General features: G+C 44.2%; 1 protein-coding gene across 4 annotated transcripts in view; it reads left to right on the top strand.

Moving 5' to 3' along the window:
• Window positions 1–24,809, top strand: part of LOC106584364 (casein kinase I) — a 50,173-nt gene that overhangs the window by 7,760 nt on the left and 17,604 nt on the right. For all 4 annotated transcript variants that reach the window (XM_014169592.2, XM_014169589.2, XM_014169591.2 and 1 more), the window contains exon 3: window positions 19,153–19,222. In XM_014169592.2, the coding sequence (XP_014025067.1) occupies window positions 19,153–19,222 (70 nt within the window). The remainder of the gene's footprint in view (window positions 1–19,152; window positions 19,223–24,809) is intronic.

Here is a 24,809-nt window from a genome sequence, read left to right as displayed (position 1 = left end):
TAAAGCTCGCCGCCATTGGACTCTGGAGCAGTAGCATGATGAATCGCGCTTCACCATCTGGTAGTCCGACGGACAAATCTGGGTTTGGCGGATGCCAGGAGAACGCTACCTGCCTCAATTCATAGTGCCAACTAAAGTTTGGACGAGGAATAATGGTCTGGGGCTGTTTTTCGTGGTCCAGTGAAGGGAAACTAACGCTACAGCATACAATGACGTGCTTCCAACTTTGTGGAAACATTTTTGGCGAAGGCCCTTTCCTGTTTCAGCATGACAATGCCCCTTTGTACAAAGTGAGGTCCATACAGAAATGGTTTGTTGAGATCAGTGTGGAAGAACTTGACTGGCCTGCACAGAGCCCTGACCTCAACACCATCAAACACCTTTTGGGATGAATTGGAACGCCAACTGCGAGCCAGGCCTAATCACCCAACGTCAGTACCCGACGTCATTAATGCTCTTGTGGATGCAAATACCCGCAGCGATGTTCCAACATCTAGTGGAAAGCCTTCCCAGAAGAGTGAAGGCTGTTACAGCAGCAAAGGGGGGACCAACTCGACAAGCAGGTGTCCACATAGTGTATCATTTAAAAGCTGAGACTCCCACGAGCATGTATTATGTTTTGCTTTATGACACTCACAAGCTACACCAGTGGTTAGAAGGTAAGGGGTTCTACATATAAGAGCATAGGGAATCCCAGGACGTAGTGTCTATAATACTGTAAGGGGTTCTACATATAAGAGCATAGGGAATCCCAGGACGTAGTGTCTATAATACTGTAAGGGGTTCTACATATAAGAGCATAGGGAATCCCAGGACGTAGTGTCTATAATACTGTAAGGGGTTCTACATATAAGACCATAGGGGATCCCAGGACGTAGTGTCTATAATACTGTAAGGGGTTCTACATATAAGAGCATAGGGAATCCCAGGACGTAGTGTCTATAATACTGTAAGGGGTTCTACATATAAGAGCATAGGGAATCCCAGGACGTAGTGTCTATAATACTGTAAGGGGTTCTACATAGATGAGCATAGGGAATCCCAGGACGTAGTGTCTATAATACTGCAAGGGGTTCTACATAGATGAGCATAGGGAATCCCAGGACGTAGTGTCTATAATACTGTAAGGGGTTCTACATATAAGAGCATAGGGAATCCCAGGACGTAGTGTCTATAATACTGTAAGGGGTTCTACATATAAGACCATAGGGAATCCCAGGACGTAGTGTCTATAATACTGTAAGGGGTTCTACATAGATGAGCATAGGGAATCCCAGGCCGTAGTGTCTATAATACTGTAAGGGGTTCTACATATAAGACCATAGGGGATCCCAGGACGTAGTGTCTATAATACTGTAAGGGGTTCTACATATAAGACCATAGGGAATCCCAGGACGTAGTGTCTATAATACTGTAAGGGGTTCTACATATAAGACCATAGGGAATCCCAGGACGTAGTGTCTATAATACTGTAAGGGGTTCTACATATATGAGCATAGGGGATCCCAGGCCGTAGTGTCTATAATACTGTAAGGGGTTCTACATATAAGACCATAGGGAATCCCAGGACGTAGTGTCTATAATACTGTAAGGGGTTCTACATATAAGACCATAGGGAATCCCAGGACAGTGTCTATAATGTAATAAGCTCACATAGTTGTCACTGACTAGTTGGATATTACATTTCCCACTAAGCAAGCAATTTATGTACTTACAGCGTTCATCTAAATTCATTTTTTATCAGGTTTTTGCTTTGGCGGACCTTTATTTGTCAATAAAACTCATGAATGCAACTGTTTTATTTCATATTGTTTCTACTAGTAGCCCTGGTTGTCCTGAAAAGAAAATTGTAAAACACTTAATTGTGAGGCTAAATATAAGGGCTGGACATGCAGATAAATGAAAAGCAGATTATTATAATTTTTTTGCTGGGGTCTCGGGACTGATTAGGTTAACACTGCCAGGACTGATTAGGTTAACACTGCCAGGACTGATTGGGTTAACACTGCCAGGACTGATTGGGTTAACACTGCCAGGACTGATTGGGTTAACACTGCCAGGACTGATTGGGTTAACACTGCCAGGACTGATTGGGTTAACACTGCCAGGACTGATTGGGTTAACACTGCCAGGACTGATTGGGTTAACACTGCCAGGACTGATTGGGTTAACACTGCCAGGACTGATTGGGTTAACACTGCCAGGACTGATTGGGTTAACACTGCCAGGACTGATTGGGTTAACACTGCCAGGACTGATTGGGTTAACACTGCCAGGAATATGTTGTTTTCTCCTGTGAAATGTAGGCTTTTATGTGCTGCTGGTTTGACTTGTGTCCTCTCCTCTGAGGCCCTGACCTCAGTTTGGGCATGAGTGGCGAGTGCTGCTTTAACTCTGCTGGCTGACCTCCAGTCTAGTGCAGCTGCCCACAGGTTTGTGCCTTCACCTCCCTGGTCACTCACTCAGGCAGGCCCTGGATACCCAGTGAATGTTACAGCACAGTCTAATATGGTTCCTTTAGTGTCAGGATTAATTCGCCTCTGTTCATTATGGACTGACAAGTGTCTTGTGTATTTTCTCTGCCTCGTACCAAGTTGCACGAGCAGGGTGCGTGCTGTTGGGCGACGCCTGCACCTGGGACAAAGGTGAAGGCCAGTGTCACCCTTCCCAGACTTGTGAGAACAGAAAAAGGCGTATTAGTCACAGCCCTCTGTCAGAGTATCTGGAACTGCACTGCACGTTCATGGACAGAAGGAAAAAAAGCAGAGCGAAAAATTGCTGAGCGCTGAAAGGTCGTCTTTGTTAGCCAGCCTTGTCCACACACAGTGGTCTAGTCTTTAGTTCAGCTGTGCGCTCTCTCACACTGACAAACCCCTCAGTGATGGAAGCAGGAGCCCGCTCCTGTAAGTACACTGCAGGCTTACACTCTGGGGGGGGATCCCGAGCGTTAAAGAAACAAATCCTAACAGCTTTACAGTAATGGCAGCTCATAATTCCCATTCAAGCCATTTACTTGAAATATAGCCATACCATGTTTCCTCTGCTCTCCCGTGGACTAGGGACCTGGCAGTCAAGGTCATCAATGCCCTGGTGCCCCCTCAATAACACTGCCATGAATGTAGAGATGAGGGACCCCTGCTCCCCGTCATGCGCACACACACTCATGCTTAGGGCGAGGACAGTTCATTGAAATCGGGCCTCTATCCTTCTATAAGGAAGGGTAGTTGGTCTTTCATTTCTCCGTCATGTACAGTCATTTATTGACAGCTGGAGGTACAGTGGATGGTGGTTAAACGTACCACCTATGATGCTTACACAGCATTGTGTTCTACTACACAGCATTGTGTTCTACTACACAGCATTGTGCAGTGTTGGAAAAAGTACTCAATTGTCATACTTGAGTAAAAGTAAATATACTTTAATAGAAAATGACTCAAGTGAAAGTCACCCTGTAAAATACTACTTGAGTAAAGGTCAAAGTATTTTGGTTTTAAATATACTTACCTAAAAGTAAATGGAATTGCTAAAATGTACTTAAGTATCAAAAGTAAAAGTATAAACCATTTCAAATTCCTTATTTAGCAAACCAGACAGCATAATTATTTTAGTTTTTTTTTTACAGTTAGCCAGGGGCACACTCCAACATAATTTACAAACAAAGTGTTTGTGTTTGGTGAGTCCGCCAGATCATAGGCAGTAGGGATGACCAGGGATGTTCTCTTGATAAGTGTGTGTGTGACTTAGACCATTTTCCTGTCAAAATACAACGAGTACTTTTATGTGTCAGGGAAAATGTATGGAGTAAAAAATATATATTTTCTTTAGGAATGTAGTAGAGTTACAGCAAAAGTTGTCAAAAATATAAATAGTAAAGTACAGATCCCCCCCCCCCAAAAAAAACGACTTAAGTAGTACTTTAAAGTATTTTTACTCAAGTACTTTACACCACTGGCATTGTGTTCTACTACTAGTGGGCTGGACCTGCTGTTGACTGATGGACAGCTTCTGTTTTCACTAGCAATAACTAGGGATGTAATCATTCACTGATACAAATTGGTCACCGGTTCAATTGTTTAAGATATGAGTTCATTGGTCCATGAGACCCCAAACCAATCCAAATGTAGCATGCATCGGTCAGGAAATAGATTTCAACTTTACGAATCGCCGGTTTACTAATATTTGTTGTTCAAATGACTTTCTTTCTACCTTCCCGAAAATACCTAATATTTTGTGATAACTGATTCCTCTCCTTCAGTGTCGAATTAAGCATGTAATTGTGTTGACAGTCATTGATCTACAAGTCATTTAGCCTAGTCAAACTGCACACTGACCAACGACAGGTAGGCCTATTCCTGATCTTCCACATCTGCCTGTCACCTTCAGCATTCAAATACTCAATATTAGTTGAGTGACCACCAATATAATTTGCAAGGTGATTTTGATCAAATGCACTGTTAAATTGTTTTACCGGAATAAAAGCAGCCCAAGCTACTGCCGGAGGCACCACTCATCTGGCTAGACATGCTGATCATGGCTTACATTACATTTTATTTTGATTGTTCAGGTTTACCATCAGTGACAGTTTTGGTTAACTTTACAGGATAAAGCAGATCATTTCATAACGAGGACAGCGGGAGAAGAAGGGAAGCTCACTCCCAAGTCAGTCAACTTCCAGACAGTCTAAACCATTAAATTATGAGATTGGATGAAATCCAAAGTTTTGCTCTATGTTCAAGTTTTGTCACATGTACAGTGAAATTCCTTTTTTGCAAGCCCTTCCAACAATGCAGTAATCAATGCACTCTGTCAGAGCTAATTTTAAAGATATATATATATATTATTAGGTCTAACACTTTTAATCTGCAAAAATGACAAACAGATAATTTTCCCTTATGGCTTAGCTCAGGTGCCTACATACAGAGAGCGCCAAAAGTATAGGGGTAGTGTAATTTTTTGATTTGGTTCTGTACCCTCAGCACTTTGGATTTGAAATGATACAATGACTATGAGGTTAAAGTGCAGACGGTCGGCTTTAATTTGAGGGTATTTTAATCCATTTCAGGTGAACCGTTTTTAGAAATTACAGCATTTGTACATAAGTCTCTCCATTTTAGGGGACCAAAAGTATTGGGACAAGTTCACTTGTTTTAAAGTAGTAAAAAGTGTAGTATTTGGTCCCATATTCCTACTGTATCATGTAACGATTACATCAAGCTTGCGACTCCACACATTTGTTGGATGCATTTGCTGTTTGTTTTTGGTTGTTTCAGATTATTTTGTGCCCAATAGAAATGAATGGTAAATAGTGTATCCAACAAATGTGCAGTCACAAGCTTGATGTAGTCATTGCGTGCTATGAATATGGGACCAAAAATACATAAGTGAATTTGTCCTAATGCTTTTGGTCCCCAGAAATGGGGGGGGGGGACTATGTACAAAAAGTCTTGTAATTTCGGAACGGTTCACCCGAAATGAATGGAAATACCCTCTATCATTTCAACTTCAAAGTGCTGGAGTACAGAGCCAAAACAACAAAATGTCACTGTTCCAATACTTTTGGAGCTCACTGTACTACACCATAGACGTGTACATCATTTACACACACACACACACGTCTCACACACATACAAGCACACAAGTCCGCTCCGAGAGCCCAGCTCATGAGCTCCATCAGCAGCAGATTTTTTATTTAGAATGGAAAATGAATTTTTATGCAACAAATGTTAGTGCATCGAACCTAATCTCACAGACTCTTTCGTCTAATCCAACCGAATCACACTGAATCGTTTCAAACTAAAGCGTATTGTTCCTGTATCGTATCGGAGCCCATGTATTGAATCGTCTTCAAAGGGAAAGATACACATCCCCTAGTAATAACTCACTGCTGTTGGAGAGTGTTACAGATGTGGGATCTTAATTTGATCACCCTGTTGCAGGAGAACTTTCCTTCAATGCAGGACATTTGAGGTTTTAAAAGGCTTCTGAAGTTTTGTAATTTACATTTGACTTGATTTTACCTTATGAAAAATGTGACAAACCCTACAAAAATGTCAATTTATTATCCACATAATTCACATTTCCTGTTGCAGGATTATTTTCCTGCTGTAGCAAACTGGCTAAAATTTAAGATCCTACATCTGTAAGTGAAATACTCTATACAAGTCCTCACTGCTGAATGACTGATATTGGAATGACCTTGTAGTGCTCATTACTACTTAGTGGATATGATATGTAGCTATGTGAAAACAGATAGTTGTTCGACACAGAGGACATGCTGTGTCATGTGAAGAGACAGAATTGTGGTCACCCATAACAAGGACACCAGAGTTGCAGTATCCTATTCCACATTTTACTGTATCACTCTTTTTGCAGCTTGTGGTGATGGTTGAAGTGTGTTAAAGTACAATCGCTTGATCAGCATGCCAACCAAGTAACCCTGTGATGTAAAAAGTCTGCTGTTAGTGTACAGGCTACTGGCTTAATTAACCGATATGACATTTTTGGCCAATAACCTTATCTGATATTTTCCTTGCCAAGAAAATATACTGATATTCAACATTCTAGCAGCCTTTTAAGCATTCTAGTAAAGTTAACACACACACATGGATGCAGCATCTCAGTGCGAGGTGTTACTACAATCCCTGGTTCGAATCCAGGCTGTATCACATCCAGCTGTGATTGGGAGTCCCATAGGGCGGAGCACAATTGGCCCAGCGTCGCCCGGGGTAGGCCGTCATTGTAAATGTATTTATTTATTTAACCTTTATTTAACCAGGTAGGCAAGTTGAGAACAAGTTCTCATTTACAATTGCGACCTGTCCAAGATAAAGCAAAGCAGTTTGACACATACAACAACACAGTTACACATGGAGGAAAACAAACATACAGTCAATAATATAGTAGAAAAATAAGTCTATATATATATAAAGTGAGCAAATGAGGTCAGATAAGGGAGGTAAAGGCAAAAAAAGTCCATGGTGGCAAAGTAAATACAATATAGCAAGTAAAACACTGGAATAGTAGGTTTGCAGTGGAAGAAAGTGCAAAGTAGAAATAATGGGGTGCAAAGGAGCAAAATAAATAAATACAGTAGGGGAAGAGGTAGTTGTTTGGGCTAAATTATAGATGGGCTATGTACAGGTGCAGTAATCTGTGAGCTGCTCTGACAGCTGGTGCTTAAAGCTAGTAAGGGAGATAAGTGTTTCCAGTTTGAGATTTTTGTAGTTCGTTCCAGTCATTGGCAGCAGAGAACTGGAAGGAGAAGCGGCCGAAGGAGGAATTGGCTTTGGGGGTGACCAGAGAGATATACCTGCTGGAGCGCGTGCTACAGGTGGGTGCTGCTATGGGGACCAGCGAGCTGAGATGAGGAGGAACTTTACCTAGCAGGGTCTTGTAGATGACCTGGAGCCAGTGGGTTTGGCGACGAGTATGAAGCGAGGGCCAGCCAACGAGAGTGTACAGGTCGCAGTGGTGGGTAGTATATGGGGCTTTGGTGACAAAACGGATGGCACTGTGATAGACTGCATCCAATTTATTGAGTAGGGTATTGGAGGCTATTTTGTAAATGACATCGCTGAAGTCGAGGATCGGTAGGAGGGTCAGTTTTACGAGGGTATGTTTGGCAGCGTGAGTGAAAGATGCTTTGTTGCGAAATATGAAGCCAATTCTAGATTTAACTTTGGATTGGAGATGTTTGATGTGAGTCTGGAAGGAGAGCTTACAGTCTAAACCAGACACCTAGAATATGTGGACAACTACAAATGCTTAAGTCAGAACCGTCCAGAGTAGTGATGCTGGACGGGCGGGCAGGTGCAGACAGCAATCGGTTGAAAAGCATGCATTTAGTTTTACTTGTATTTAAGAGCAGTTGGAGGCCTCAGAAGGAGAGTTGTATGGCATAGAAGCTCGTCTGGAGGGTAGTTAACACAGTGTCCAAAGAAGGGCCAGAAGTATACAGAATGGTGTCGTCTGTGTAGAGGTGGATCACCAGCAGCAAGAGCGACATCATTGATGTATACAGAGAAAAGAGTCGGCCCAAGAATTGAACCCTGTGGCACCCCCATAGAGACTGCCAGAGGCCTGGACAACAGGCCCTCCAATTTGACACACTGAACTCTATCAGAGAAGTAGTTGGTGAACCAGGCGAGGCAATCATTTGAGAAACCAAGGCTATTGAGTCTGCCAATAAGAATGTGGTGATTGACAGAGTCGAAAGCCTTGGCCAGGTCAATGAATACGGCTGCACAGTATTGTTTCTTATCGATGGCGGTTAAGGTATCGTTTAGGACCTTGAGCATGGCTGAGGTGCACCCATGACCAGCTCTAAAACCAGATTGCATAGTGGAGAAGGTGCGGTGGGATTTGAAATGGTCGGTTATCTGTTTGTTGACTTGGCTTTCGAAGACTTTAGAAAGGCAGGGTTGGATAGATATAGGTCTGTAGCAGTTTGGGTCAAGAGTGTTCCCCCCCTTTGAATTGGGGGATGACCGCAGCTGCTTTCCAGTCTTTGGGAATCTCAGACGACACGAAAGAGAGGTTGAACAGGCTAGTAATAGGGGTTGCAACAATTTCGGCAGATCATTTTAGAAAGAAAGGGTTTGTCTAGCCCGGCTGATTTGTAGGGGTCCAGATTTTGCAGCTCTTTCAGAACATCAGCTGACTGGATTTGGGAGAAGGAGAAATGGGGATGGCTTGGGCGAGTTGCTGTGGGGGGTGCAGTGCTGTTGACCGGGGTAGGGGTAGCCAGGTGGAAAGCGTGGCCAGCCGTAGAAAAATGCTTATTGAAATTCTCAATTATAGTGGATTTGTCGGTGGTGACAGAGTTTCCTATTCTCAGTGCAGTGGGCAGCTGGGAGGAGGTGCTCTTATTCTCCAAGGACTTTACATTGTCCCGGAACTTCTTTGAGTTTGTGTTGCAGGAAGTACATTTCTGCTTGAAAAAGCTAGCCTTTGCTTTTCTAACTGCCTGTGTATATTGGTTTCTAACTTCCCTGAAAAGTTGCATATCACGGGGGCTGTTCGACGCTAATGCAGAACGCCACAGGATGTTTTAGTGTTGGTTAAGGGCAGTCAGGTCTGGAGAGAACCAAGGGCTATATCTGTTCCTGGTTCTAAATTTCTTGAATGGGGCATGCTTATTTAAGATGGTGAGGAAGGCATTTAAAAATATAACCAGGCATCCGCTACTGAAGGGATGAGGTCAATATCCTTCCAGGATACCTGGGCCAGGAGAATTAGAAAGGTCTGCTCGCTGAAGTGTTTCAGGGACTATGATGAGTGGAGGTCGTTTGACCGCTGACCCATTACGGATGCAGGCAATGAGGCAGTGATCGCTGCCTCAGAGATGTATTTAGAGGGCAAGTTGGTTAGGATGATATCTATGAGAGTGCCCGTGTTTATGGCTTTGGGGTGGTACCTGGTAGGTTCATTGATAGTTTGTGTGAGATTGAGGGCATCAAGCTTAGATTGTAGGATGGCTGGGATGTTAAGCATGTCCCAGTTTAGGTCACCTAGCAGCACGATCTCTGAAGATAGATGGGGGCAGTCAGTTCACATATGGTGTCCAGAGCACAGTTGGGGGCAGAGGGTGGTCTATAGCAGGAGCCAACTGTGAGAGACTTGTTTTTGGAGAGGTGGATTTTTAAAAGTAGGAGTTCAAATTGTTTGGGTACAGACCTGGATAGTAGCACAGAACTATGCAGGCTATCTCTGCAGTAGATTGCAACACCACCCCCTTTGGCAGTTCTATCTTGTCTGAAAATGTAGTTAGGGATGGAGATTTCAGAGTTTTTGGTGGTCTTCCTAAGCCAGGATTCAGACACGGCTAGGATATCCGGGTTGGCATAGTGTGCTAAACAGTGAATAAAACAAACTTAGGGAGGAGGCTTCTAATGTTAACATGCATGAAACCAAGGCTATTACGGTTACAGAAGTCATCAAAAGAGAGCGCCTGGGGAATAGGAGTGGAGCTAGGCACTGCAGGGCCTGGATTCACCTCTACATCGCCAGAGGAGGAGTAGGATAAGGGTACGGATAAAAGCTATGAGAATTGGTCGTCTAGGACATCCAGAACAGAGAGTAAAAGGAGCAGGTTTCTGGGGGTGATAAAATAGCTTCAAGGTATAATGTACAGACAAAGGTATGGTAGGATGTGAATACAGTGGAGGTAAACCTAGGCATTGAGTGATGAGAGATATTGTCTCTAGAAACATAATTGAAACAAGGTGATGTCATCGCATGTGTGGGTGGTGGAACTGAGAGGTTGGATAAGGTATAATGAGCAGGGCTAGAGGCTCTACAGTGAAATAAGCCAATAAACACTAACCAGAACAGCAATGGACAAGGCATATTGACATTAAGGAGAGGCATGCTTAGCCAAGTGATCAAAAGGGTCCAGTGAGTAGTGAGGTTGGTTGCGGTCACGGCGATTCAGACAGCTAGCCGGGCCATGGGTAGCAAGTTGGCAGAAGATGGTCTGTTTTTAGCCACCTTGTGCGTTTCCGTCGCTAGATTAGTGGGGTTCTGTGTGGTAGAGGGGACCAATCCAATTGGCAAAAATAGTTAGTTATAGTGGCCCAACAAAATTGGCCGATAGAACTATTCAGATAGCAGCCGATAAGACGGCTAACGACTAGCTGGTCGCAGATGGGCGTTCAGGTTACGTCGCGACGGAGGGGCCAGTTGGATAACTCCCTCGGGCAGATAACGTCGGTAGTCCAGTCATGAAGGCCCGATGGGGCTCCACATCGGCAGTAAAACGGGTCCGGATTGGTGATTGTAGCCCAGGAGTGGCTGATGGAACTCTTCAGCTGATTAGCTGCTGAATAAATGATATTAGCTCCGGGGTCGACGTTAGCCAATAGTCACTCGGATAGCAGCTAGCTAGCTGCAAGATCCAGGTGTAAATGTCCAGAGCTTGCGGTAGAAATCCGGGGATATGGAGAGAAAATAGGTCCGGTATGCTCTGGTCTGAGTCGCGTTGTACAAAACTGGTGATAGCTTTTCGAGCTAAGGGATAGCTGATGACCGCCAACCGTAGTTAGCTTGAATTCTAACGTTAGCTAGTGAACTGGCTAACTTCTGGCTAGCTTCTGTTGTGGATTTCAGATTTGAGGTAAATAATACTTTTTTTTTTTTTAATTGGTGAGGCGGGTTGCAGGAGAGTGTTTTGAAGTTGAGTTTTCAGAAAAAAAAATATAAAAAGATATGCGAAGAAAAGATGTGTGTGTGTGTATATATATATGTATATGTATGTGTGTGTGTGTGTGTGTGTGTGTGTGTGTGTGTGTGTGTGTGTGTGTGTGTGTATATGTATATGGGACAAGACAAGGACAAAGGACGTCTGACTGCTATGCCATATTGGATGATCATCGTAAATAAGAATTTGTTCTTAATTGACTTGCCTAGTTAAATAAAGGTTATACACACACACACTGACCAAAAGGTTATTTTGTTGGCATTTACGTACGTCTCCATGACCAGTAAAACATAATCGAAACCTATTTCTTTCACTTACTTGCTGTGCTGTTTCATTGTTCATTTGTTCAGTCGTTTCATTCTCAACCAGGATTTCTTATGCTATGGAACGCCGTTTGGGTCTTTGCGTGTCAAACAACACTATTTGATGTGCCAAATAAGCTTGTTGACCAATCAGGACTTGAATATGACTGCACATCACATTATAATTTAACACGTTCATACATTTTTTTACGTAGTTATTACACATTGATTACACTCACTCGTATTTGATGTGTCACAACGATTCATCGATACGTATGCGATGATGTTGGTAAAGTTGTCTCGCGCACCTACAGTGCTGGTCATAGGATTCCTAAATCATTGCTAAGAATAATGAAAATGACTGCAGTTTTTACTGGTCTTTGTTTTCAGGCTGGTTGTATTGGTGCTAGCTAGGTACCAAGCTAAAGCTAGCTAGCTACCCCAGAAGTTGCGGTTTAACAAATAATGCTTTATTACCACACATTATTGTAAACACATCATTCATGGCCGGTGTTTGCTTGTTTGCAGACTTTTTTGTACAGCTTTGACAGTGCTACTGATAGTAGTGGTAGCGCTTGGCTTGCACGTGCAAATTCAGAACACACAACATTCTATAATAGAACTGTTATTTGACGCGTCAAATAGTGTTGTTGGATGTATCTTTTATGACACGCAAAGACCCAAACGGCGTTCCATAGTATGTCATGAAGCTAATAGCAGTGACACTATTACTGTGTAACTCCGGTAGGGCAACGTGTACCGGTGCTCGACCAGTTGGTGAAAGCCAACATCACCCATGACAGAGAACGGTTGATTGTCAAGGGCAATGAATTCCATTATCTTGGTGTTAATGTATTTTGTCTTTGAGTTCTCGCTGAAATTTTCTTACTCTTTCAAATAGAGGTCGACCGATTTATGATTTTTCAACACCGATACCGATTATTGGAGGACCAAAAAAGCATAACCGATTTAATCAGCCTATTTTTAAAAAAATGTATTTTATTTATTTGTTATAATGACAATTACAATACTGAATGAACACTTATTTTAACTTAATATAATACATCAATAAAATCAATTTAGCCTCAAATAAATAATGAAACATGTTCAATTTGGTTTAAATATTGCAAAAAAAAGTGTTGGAGAAGAAAGTAAAAGTGCAATATGTGCCATGTAAGAAAGCTAACGTTTAAGTTCCTTGCTCAGAACATGAGAACATATGAAAGCTGGTGGTTCCTTTTAACATGAGTCTTCAATATTCCCAGGTAAGAAGTTTTAGGTTGTAGTTATTATAGGAATTATAGGACTATTTCTCTCTCTACGATTTGTATTTCATATACCTTTGACTATTGGATGTTCTTATAGGCACTTTAGTATTGCCAGTGTAACAATATAGCTTCCGTCCCTCTCCTCGCTCCAACCAGGAACACATTGACAACAGCCACCCTCGAAGCAGCGTTACCCATGCAGAGCAAGGGGAACAACTACTCCAAGTCTCAGAGTGAGTGACGTTTGAAACGCTATTAGCGCGCACCCCGCTAACTAGCTAGCCATTTCACATCGGTTACACCAGCCTAATCTTGGGAGTTGATAGGCTTGAAGTCATAAACAGCGCAATGCTTGAAGCACAGCGAAGAGCTGCTGGCAAAACGCACAAAAGTGCTGTTTGAATGAATGCTTACGAGCCTGCTACTACCGCTCAGTCAGACTGCTCTATCAAATCATAGACTTAATTATAATATAATAAACACACAGAAAAACAAGCCTTAGGTCATTAATATGGTCGAATCCGGAAACTATCATCTCGAAAACAAAAAAGTTTTTCCTTTCAGTGAAATACGGAACCGTTCTGTATTTTATCTAAATCGGGTACGTTTTTTTATCCGGCCGTGAAAATACTGCCCCCTATCCTAAACAGGCTAACAGGTGGCATCCCTAAGTCTAAATATTCCTGTTACATTGCACAACCTTCAATGTTATGTCATAATTACGTAAAAATCTGGCAAATAGGTTCGCAACGAGCCAGGCGCCCAAACTTGCATATACCCTGACTCTGCGTGCAATGAACGCAAGAGAAGTGACACAATTTCACCTGGTTAATATTGCCTGCTAACCTGGATTTATTTTAGCTAAATATGCAGGTTTAAAAATATATACTTCTGTGTATTGATTTTAACAAAGGCATTGATGTTTATGGTTAGGTACACGTTGGAGCAATGTGTACCTAAGCTATTATATGCAACGCAGGACAGGCTAGATAAACTAGTAATATCATCAACCATGTGTAGTTAACTAGTGATTATGATTGATTGTTTTTTATAAGATAAGTTTAATGCTTGCTAGCAACTTACCTTGGCTTCTTACTGCATTCGCGTAACAGACAGGCTCCTCGTGGAGTGCAATGTAAAGCAGGTGGTTAGAGCGTTGGACAAGTTAACCGTAAGGTTGCAAGATTGAATCCCCGAACTGACAAGGTAAAAATCTGTCATTCTGCCCCTGAACAAGGCAGTTAACCCACCGTTCCTAGACCGTCATTGAAAATAAGAATGTGTTCTTAATTGACTTGCCTAGTTAAATAAAGGTGTTTCATTTTTGGGGGGTAAAAATCGGGGTCCAAAAATACCGATTTCCGATTGTTATGAAAACGTGTAATCGGCCCTAATGAATCGGCCATTCCGATTGATCGGTCGACCTCTACTTTCAAATGACTGCTTGACTTGTTGACTGTTCGATCCACACAGTAGACATTGTGGGCTAAGTTAGGAAGGCTGTGTTGCACATGTAGCGCAAAATTTTACATAGCGTCATTACGTCATGTACCTACGTTTTATATAGGTATGCATGTCAGCTTTGACATCGGTTTTGCACATCGGCGTTAAACTAGACAACGGGCCGATACCGATGTTGGCATTTTAAGCTAATATCGTCCGATTCCGATATGTTCACCAATATATTGTGCATCCCTACTAGAAAGTATTTGTTATGAACTATAAAACCCAGTGCTATGATGTGGGGAGAGAGCTGTGTCGTAGCAGGGGGACTGGGTGCAGCAGTAGTAGTAGTCGTCCCATTAGCTATGGAGGTCCACTCCTCTATCTCATGTCATAGCGGAGCTGCCTGAGTAACTGGTACCAGTGTTCTGTGTCTCATCAGCTGTCGCAGACATGTTTGAAGTGCTGCTATCACGTGGGGGCAGCTGCTGGCTCCATCTGGGTCCTGAAACCTGATCTGAAACGGGAGAAGGGCTGGTCACAGGCCAGCTGTTGCTCTCTTGCCTCTTCCACACCTCTGGCCATAAAGGCTGATGGACCCGCCCCTTGCACCCTGTTTATTATTTTAGCGTCACTCATTTCCTTATGCAGGTTTGGCCAAAGTGACGATAGCTGGGCTTCTGCGCTGTTTGACTGTTCAGTCTGCTCTCTGAATGAGATAAATATCATATTCCCATTTGTATGGTTTAATATTTAACTGTAGGTTATAATCAGGGATGCCCACTTCTCTGAACTCCGCACTACTTACAGTGCCAGCACAGGGATTTTTTTCTGCCATTGAAATCCTTTTCTGGCCAACACTAACTAGACCCCTAGTTAGTGTTTGTCAGAACATTGGGGTTGGTGAGCTTCCATTTTACTATGTAAAGCGCTTTGGGTGTCTCGAGAAGCGCTATATAAGTCAAATTAATTTATGATTATATATTTTTAAATATAATCTTTGAGGACTAACAGTCACCAAAATAAAAGCTAGACAGTCAGGGTGAATTGAAAATTCCAAAAACAATGAATTTGGCAGTATTGACTTTATGTTCGAGCAGAATAACAACATTAGCCATGTCAAAATGCATGGCATTGCAGAAAATTAGCTTTAAAGCGGCAATATTTTCTCTCTGCTTCGTGGCAGAATAAGTAGAATCGCTGGAAATTTTCTTTAAACTGTGAAATGTCTCTCTGCTTCATAGAGGAATGTGTAGAATTGCAGGAAATTTGCTTAAAAATGCTAAGATTTCTCTTCACCGCCAAGATGGGGAGGCCTCTAAAATGTTCTCTCAAATACAGCTGCGCCAACAAGCCGACCACTCCCATTGCCACACCCACCACCTAAGCCCCTTTTTGATCCAGAAAACTCTGCAGCAGTGCCTGATTGACAGCCAGGATGGGAATACACAATTGTCTATTTGTCTCCCATGTCTTACATGATGACTGTTTCAGTAACATGCTCTATTACGCTGAGGTACTTCCCGGAGAGGGGTCAAGGGGCAATCTCCTGGGAGCTGTGGCAATATTGTCCTTTGTGCCCAGGAAGGCGTGTCCATTGGCAGGGTGGTACAGGCCTCGTCTGATCTCTCTCTCTCTCTCTCTCTCTCTCTCTCTCTCTTTCTCTCTCTGTCTGTCAGCTGTGATGGAGCTTGATGATCAGCTGCAACCGTAATCCACCCAGAGCTCCGTTGGTAGCACAGTGTTCAGATGAGCTCAGGAAAACATTAATGGTTCAAATTAAAACCCGCCATTGATCATGAGATCTGTGACATAACAAGATGTTGACGAGCCTTAAGCATCTTTCTTGGAATGAACATGCTAATAGGGCAAGCTTGACAGGGAAATGATATCTCCCTTACTACAACTACTAGGCTACTTCAGGCTTGGCTGTGAAACTAATTGGCTGATCCTTTTGTTGGAGAGAGGTGTGGCGGTGGCAGCTGAGGAGGAGAGAGGCTGCAGCAGCAGGTCTGACACTGAAGTGCCCTTTAGCCCTGCAGGTCAGCTGCCCTGGACACCAGCCCTGCCTCGTCACACTCCAACATTTGTAAAACACACAAAAAAACAATATCTGCTATACTATAATGTTTAAAAAAAATCACAATTCATGAAAAGGATATAACCTTTCATTACACATAATCTGCTTTTGGCCTGCTAATTTCCTGAAAAGAGCAGCTGTAGGGACATCCTTAAATGCTTCAGGTTCTGAGCGTTGGTGCATAAGCACTTTATTCCAGTGTTTTCTTTTAAAAGTCTGGGTGTGGTGACTGGGCATCGAGAGGGTCACTATAATTTTGGAGAGGCAATGAAAAGGAAGTTAATGAACCCTTTAACCCGGGAAGTTACCAACCGGTGCTGTAGATATTATTTCCTGGGTTGGTTTGGTTATTTGCAGTTATCTGCAGGGATGAGTCTGAATCTCAGCGCGTAAAGCCGCCATAAGCCTCCGTTTTCCACTGTAAGCATTTTAGAGGGTCCTGTGGTTTTGTGCCATCTGTTTTTTATTTACATATTGTTCCCACATTCTCCCTCGTAGAGAGGCTGAGCTTTCCTCTACTGATGTCACAGACAGTACCTCGCCCTGACCTTCCTCCCTGCCCAGTCATGTTCAGCTTCACTCAACCAGTCTCTCTCCTCAGATATCCACTTAAGATGGATGACATGTGCCAAAGATGATCTATTATATTAACAACATAGCCAAGTGACCGCTCTAACAGTGGAAATACATGTCCTCAATGATTGAAGGCAGGCGAGATCAGGTGGGACCATTCTAGCCAACGTGTGTGAACAACAGGCGCAACTAAGTCGTTTTTCTCAAAGTTGCAACGTGCATCCACTTATATTAGTACGTTTGTAACAGCCTAAACATTACGATTTCTTTTTTTTTTTTTTGTATTTTACCCCATCTGCCAAATTTCGATCTTGTTTCATTGCTGCAACTCCCCACTGGGAGGGGAAGGTCGAGTCATGCGTCCTCCGAAACATGACCCACCAAACCGCGCTTCTTAACACCCGCCCGCTTAACCCGGAAGCCAGCTGCACCAATGTGTCGGAGGATACACCGTTCAACTGACGACCGAGGTCAGCCTGCAGGCACCTGGCCCGCCACAAGGAGTCGCTAGAGTGCGATGAGCAAAGTAACCCCCCGACCCTCCCCTAACCCGGACGACGCTGGGACAATGGTGCGCCACCCTATGGGACTCCCTATCACGGCCGGTTGTGATACAGCCCGGGATCGGACCCGGGTCAGTAGTGACGCCTCTAGCACTGCGATGCAGTTCCTTAGAGTGCTGCGCCACTCGGGAGGCCACATTACGAAACTTCTAGTCAATCCAATAAGCCTCGTGTAATTCGAGACACTCTCATAGACCTCCATACAAAAAAGGGCTTATCTCACAGGGACAGATTTTGGGTGGAGTAAATCCTCTCGCTTCGCCTCTTCCTCTCTGGATGTGCACAATGTTCAGACTAATCTGAAAACAGGATAGGTGGAAGCGAAGCAGTACGCCAGGGGCCAACAGGGAATTTGCATTTATTCTTTCTACTCAGTTTGGAGGAAGGAGTGGAGATGTGCTTTAGACTATTGATACGCATCGCCACCCTGATAGCTGTTTGTCTGGGAGTAGGCTGGTGCTGGGTGGATGAGAGGTGTTGAGTAGGCTGGTGCTGGCCTGAGTGTCTGACGTGTAGCCTAGACTGATCGCAGGGTTTAGGGCTGGGCGATATGACCTAAAACTCATCTCTATTTTTTTCAAACTTATGGGCGATTCATGATATACACTACCGGTCAAAAGTTTTAGAACACCTACATATTCAAGGGTTTTTCTGGACTTGGTCTTTTACCAAATAGGGCTATATTTTGTATACCACCCCTACTTTGTCACAACACAACTGATTTGCTCAAACGCATTAAGAAGGAAAGACATTTCACAAATGAACTTTTAAGAAGGCACACCTGTTAATTGAAATGCATTCCAGGTGACTACCTCATGAAGCTGGTTGTTGCACATTTATAAAACACAGACTAAACAGCTGGTATAACAATCTTTATTTGACTAAAATGCTGGTAGCGATATGTGGGACTGTAATGTGTGCACGATGAACTGAGTATACATTTTCCAGAATGAATTTTCATTGGTACTTCTGTTTTGGTAGTGTCTGCTCTGCTCGGAATTTGAGGACTTGAAACATAAACAGGGTTCAAAAGGTTAACTTGTCTAGTACAGTAAAATAAAAACCTCAAATGCAAATAGTGAATTGAAACCATTTGTCAGTGAGGAAGAAGTGATCTCTCATCTTTGAGTGGGAGGGGCTTGGGGGAAAGAGGCGACGCGAGAGGTTTTACTCTCGCCAAAATAAGCCCACTGCTTTTCTATGTGCTTATTTTGAACCTAAGCTCCCCCCCCCCCCTTGGGACAACGACTCCCATTGTTAGGGCGGAGACATGAGCATCTCGTCATTATATACAGATCTCTGGTGTAAATGGGAAGACGCACAGCACAGAAGGTGCGAACGAGATGAGACAAAAAAGACAACACGAGAACAAGTGGACATAAACGCTCATAAAAACAGAAACCTATTTCTACGATACAGGCATTCTAAATATCGTGCAGAACTATACATTGTAATGAATTTGATGTCGCCCAGCCCTGTAGTTATTCCTGTAATGTGATGAGCAGCTGATTGAAGCGAGGCCCTCTATCTCTGGCCGTGTGTTCCGCACTCACAAACCAGCTTAACCTGCTATTACGGCAGGGGAGGGAACAAGACCGGGAGTATGAGTGTGGTTTAGCTCACAGTACAGAATGCTCTCCATCCAATCATGGGAAATGGCTAAGTCCCAGACTTCAAACGTGCATTTCAAGATCTTGCCCTGGTTTCTCTTTCTCTTCTTTTTCAGGAACCAATAAAGTCCCGGGCGCCACAGCTTCATTTGGAATATAGATTTTATAAACAGTTGGGAAGTTCAGGTAAGCACATATAACTGTTGTTGTTGATACTTTATAACTGTTTTAATAACACTGCGTTAGCTAGTAGAATCAGCTGGGTGGATGGAGCTCTTCTCTGTGGCTAGAAGATGTGATGGTCTGCCCCCTCTGTGTAGTTGGTTGATCCCTAGCAGGCGCAGGCCCGACATGGCTGTGTGCTCACTCTGTGCTGTGGTCCATGGGGCTGTGCTGTGCCTCCAGCCCTTTGATGTGGCCGCTTGGCTTCAGAGGCGAGAGGTGGGGCAGTAAGATCAGATGGTGGGGAGGGACAGGGACTTGGAACAGCCCACAGCACAGCTCGGCCAGCCTTCGTTTTTTCATCCTCTCACTAGAACCTTGCAGCTTCATTTTTCATTGATAATCTCTGACATTGGACTGCTGCTTTTTTTAGCCAAAGATGATACTTTCCATCATTAGTTAGTCACTTTCTATGAGCATCTGATCTGTCAAGAAAGTGAATATTTACGGTACGTAAATAGATTGTATTGTATTTGATCGCAGGTAGGGATAAGCTGAATGTTTGTATTCTAATTAGGCCTACCCTGACTGACTGAGGACACTGGTCGTTGATCCTTTTAGCCTTTGTAAAGGAAAAGGATGAACAGCTTGGGCAAAGCCTGACTGCACCCATTTTGTTCAGTGGAGTGGAAGGCAGAACACACACCCAGACACACACCCAGACACACACACACACGCTTGTCTTATAGAGAGTGCATGTCACTGCGCCCAGTGGTCTTCTCTGTCACAAGTGTCTCTCTTTTTCTCTCGTAGTGAGCTGATCACCTGCCAGCTGTCTGTCTGTGCCAGGGCAGCAGCTCCACTGTGTTAGTAGGAAGTTGGAGTGCAGGGCATTAGGGGTGTTCTAGGCTAGTCTATTTATAGATGGCCGTCTCTGTGCAGTAGGGCCATTATTAGAGTATTTCTGCTTCTATGTCTGGTCTCAGCACTGTCTCCGGCCTGCCTGGAGAAGAAAGCCCAGGGAAACTCTCCCATGATGCAAAGGGAATAGGTCTGGCCTATCTCTCTGTCAGCTGTCCTTCGTGTGATCTGTCTGACTGGACCAGAAGTTGTATTTCCAATCCCAGGCAGCACTACAGCACACTAGTATTTAGCTGCCTTACGCCTATTTGGGAACAGAGTCACTCGAAGTTGCTTGTTGATCCTGGTCCGTTCATTGGATAGTGAGTCTTTATCCCCAACCCTTGGGCCGAACGATTGGACGAGTTCAGCCAGCAGCCCCTCTGGCGTTTGCACTGGTGCGTTAAACACATCCTGACTTCCTCTCCCCTCTCCTCCCCCGGCCACTGTGGCAGAGGGACCACCAGAGGGCTGCTACCATCTCATAGGCTGAGCTAAAGATGGAACCACTGATTATGGTGCTTCAGCTTCCCCCACATTATAGAATAGAGGGAAGTGTTCCTCCAACTGGTGGCTACATTCATTCAAAAATGCACGTGAGGAATTATGAAAGTCTTCTTCAAGCCACTGGCTTCTGCTGATCCTTCTGTAAACCCTATGGTACAGATGGATACAGGCATGTAGTTGTTTTTACAATATGAATGTGGCAACATAAGGGTCAAGTCCTGGTCTTAGCGATGTCAGCTCTACATGGTGCTTAAAGCTGAAGAGCTTATCTAGTGTTAATTCTCTCTTGCCCTGGAAAGAACCCAAACACGAGAAGAACACGTTCAGTTACACACACTAGCTGGTCTAGCCTGGCCACGCCCCAACTCCACCATTAACCACTGAGCATGGGGCGTCGGAAGTGAGACCTCATCCACTTTTTATGTCGCTATCAATAATTGAACTGGATGACTGGTTGACTGAGCTCCCAGTCCGGATACGCCTGGATGGTCTTCTCTCAGTGTACGAGACCCGTCTCCTTATGAGATGATTAACATTTCGCTGATAACAGTACGTGTGAGTATTTAGTGAACCATCAAGGCTCTGCTTAAAAGCATTGTGAGAGACTGGTGGTCAGATGGCCGTGTGTCCTTCTGCCATGCCTACTGCCCAGGTGTCTTGGGAGTGATAAATCAGTGCCATTTTGAGTGTGAGGTTGCAGTGATGTTCTGTGGTCCACCCTGTTCATCCAGTCCAGAGCAGTCTGGATATTTGATGTACTGCCTGCCTGGTGATGGATAACGGGATCTAACACTGAGTCACACAGGCTCTCTGCAGGAGAGGCAGGCTGGCCGGACGATCACGTTTCAGCCTGGCTACATCTCCACAGCGTCACCCACTCGGCCTAATGGAATCAGCGCCTCCTCTTCTCTCCCCAATGCACTCAGCATTGTAAATGTTTAATAGAGACCGCCTCCCTGTCGGGCTCGGCCTGAACTTTGACATTTCATTGTAGGGCAGCGCTTCCTAACTCTCCTCGGAAACCCAAGGGGTGCACGTTTTGTTTTTTTCCTGAACGCTACACAGCTGATTCAAATGATCAAAGCTTGATGATTAGTTGATTATTTAAATTAGCTGTGTAGTGTTAGGGCAAAAACCAAAACGTGCACCCCTTGGGGTCCCAAGGACCGAGTTTGGGAAACGCTGTTGTAGGGTGACGTTGTCTGCCACAGTGCTCAGACTGAGAGGGGCCCCTGTCTGAGACAATACACTGGATTGTTCCCGACACGTTTCACTCGTGTTTGGAGAGAGTGGGTTATGAGCGGTGCACAGAATGGCACTGGGAGGCAGCAGAATAGACTTTGAAGCTTTGTGGTGTTATAACGGACCGGAGAGCAGACAATTATATCTGTCATGAATCACAATGAAGAATGGCTTCTAGGAAACCACTCGTTCCTTGCATAAGTGCTTTTATAACAGGCATGATTGGCCCGGGTTATTTTTACACTGGAATAACACATCCACATGATTAGGTCTAGCTTTTGTAAAGAATAAAATCATTCTCTTTTTGAATGGTTTCTCTGAAATGGTCATTTTGTTCTAGGCCTATTCCATGTCAGTTAGTCTTTTCCCCAGCAGTTGTTCTTGCTGTGTTTACAGCTCTCTAATTGGGAGACGGGTTGTTCTGGCGTAGGCACTTTCCTGTTGATGAGTGCATTGGCAGGGCTGAATGCCCTCACTCCAGATGTGGGCGGGCTTTGATGAGTCAGCTTCCTGGTTGGTCGCTTCCGCCTTATCCATCATCGCCATTATTACCAGGCAAATCCTGCTGTCTAACGAGGCCCAGGACAGGTGTGTGGCTGTGTGAGATCTGCGTTGCTTCTCTGTGGGAGTGACGTGAGGGGTGATCAGGTAAATTCTGCTCTAGTCACCCCCCGTCCCCATCCCCTCCTCCCCACATTCACACACCCCAAAGGCCAGCCTGCAGTACTACTAAAGCTGCCGTACCTTTCCTCTCTCTGGCGGGATCGGGGGCCGCCTGCCGGGAAAGGAGCATGCAGTCACAACTGCCGGCCAAGGAATGGAATGAAGGCCCCTGGCGTCGGGTACTGGTCTGGACTGGGGAGGCATAACCTGGAACTGTATGTGACCTTAGAGGCTGGTCCATAAGGCCATGGGGGTCATAAATGGCCATTAACCTTTGTTCTATTCCGCATAGGGAACAGAGTCACTGTTCCACTAGAAGTCTCCTCTTCAGAATGGCATTTTACTGTGATGATAAACCCTAAATTCCTCCCAGGTCACACATGAGACCACATGACAGGGTGTGTTGGCAAAAAAAATGTTTTGCCGGCACAATGCATCATCAACTTTGACAAGTTTGTTTTGTTTAGCCTTCTTGTTGTTCTTATCGAAACCGCCTCCTGGGCTGTCATGGTGGCCATAGCGCCTGTGTTGACTTCCCACACACGTAGGCTGCTCTACAGTATACAGTGCATTCGGAAAGTATTCAGACCCCTTCCCTTTTTCCACATTTTGTTCCGTTACAGCCTTATTCAAAAATGGATTAAAAAACATCCTCATCAATCTACACACAATACCCCATAAGGACAAAGCAAAAACAGGTTTTTAGACATTTTTGCAAATGTATATAACCCCCAAAATTGAGCTCTGGTGCATTCCATTGATCATCCTTGAGATGTTTCTACAACATGAAGTCCACCTGTGGTAAATTCAGTTGATTGGACATGATTTGGAAAGGCACACACCCACGCCTGTCTATATAAGATCCCACAGTTGACAGTTCATGTCAGAGCAAAAACCAAGCCATTAGGTCAAAGTAATTGTCCATAGATCTCCGAGACAGGATTGTGTCAAAACATTTCTGCAGCATTGAAGGTCCCCAAGAACATAGTGGCCTCCATCATTCATAAATGGAAGAAGTTTGGAACCACCAAGACTCTTCCTAGAGCTGGTTGCCCGGACAAACTGAGTAATTGGGGGAGAAGGGCCTTGGTCAGGGAGGTGACCAATAACCCGATGGTCACTCTGACAGAGATCCAGAGTTCCTCTGTGGAGATGGGAGAACCTTCCAGAAAGACAACCATCTCTGCAGCACTCCACCAATCAGGCCTTTATGGTAGAGAGGCCAGACGGAAGCCACTCCTCAGTAAAAGGCACATGACAGCCCGCTTGGAGTTTGCCAAAAGGCACCTAAAGGACTCTCAGACCATAAGGAACAAGATTCTCTGGTCTGATGAAACCAAGATTGAACTCTTTGGCCTGAATGCCAAGCGTCATGTCTCGATTAAACCTGGCACCATCCCTACGGTGAAGCATGGTGGTAGCAGCGTCATGCTGTGGGGATGTTTTTCAGCGGCAGGAACTGGGAGACAAGTTTGGATCGAGGGAAAGATGAACCGAACAAAGTACAGAGAGATCCTTGATAAAAACCTGCTCCAGAGTGCTCAGGACCTCAGACTGGGGTGAAGGTTCACCTTCCCAACAGCTCAACAACCCTAAGCACACAGCCAAGACAACACAGGAGTGGCTTCGGGACAAGTCTCTGAATGTCCTTGAATGGCGCAGCCAGAGCCAGGACTTGAACCCGATCAAACATCTCTGGAGAGACCTAAAAATAGCTGTGCAGCGACGTTCTCCATCCAACCTGACAGAGCTTGAGAGGATCTGCAGATGAGAATGGGAGAAACTCCCCAAATACAGGTGTCAAGCTTGTAATGTCATACCCAAGAAGACTCAAGGATGTAATCGCTTCCAAAGGAGCTTCAACAAAGTACTGAGTGTAAAGGGTCTGATTTACTTATGTAAATGTGATATTTCTGGGGGGGGGGGGGGGGGTTTATACATTTGCAAAAATTTCTAGAAACCAGTATTTGCTTTGTCATTATGGGGTATTGTGTGGAGATTAATGAAAAAATACAATTTAATCCATTTTAGAATAAGGCTGTATCGTAACAAAATGTGGAAGAAGTCAAGGGGTCTGAATACTTTCCGATTGCACTGTATCACCATGCCTCTAGGCTCTTTCATGTCAGCAAATCAAAGCCCAATGCTTTCCTTTAACTACGACCTACATGCCATCCATAGGCCCTCTGCCTCAAACTTCTTTAGCTGGGGCCTAATGCTTTTGAAATATCTGTCGCTCTTATGATGCTAAAACAGATGGTTAGTAATGAAAGCCTTTTTTAAACCTTTAGGATGCTAG

Source organism: Salmo salar, chromosome ssa23, assembly GCF_905237065.1.
Source record: "Salmo salar chromosome ssa23, Ssal_v3.1, whole genome shotgun sequence".
NCBI classification, from domain to species: Eukaryota; Metazoa; Chordata; class Actinopteri; order Salmoniformes; family Salmonidae; genus Salmo; species Salmo salar.
This window is presented reverse-complemented; position numbering and strand designations above follow the sequence as displayed.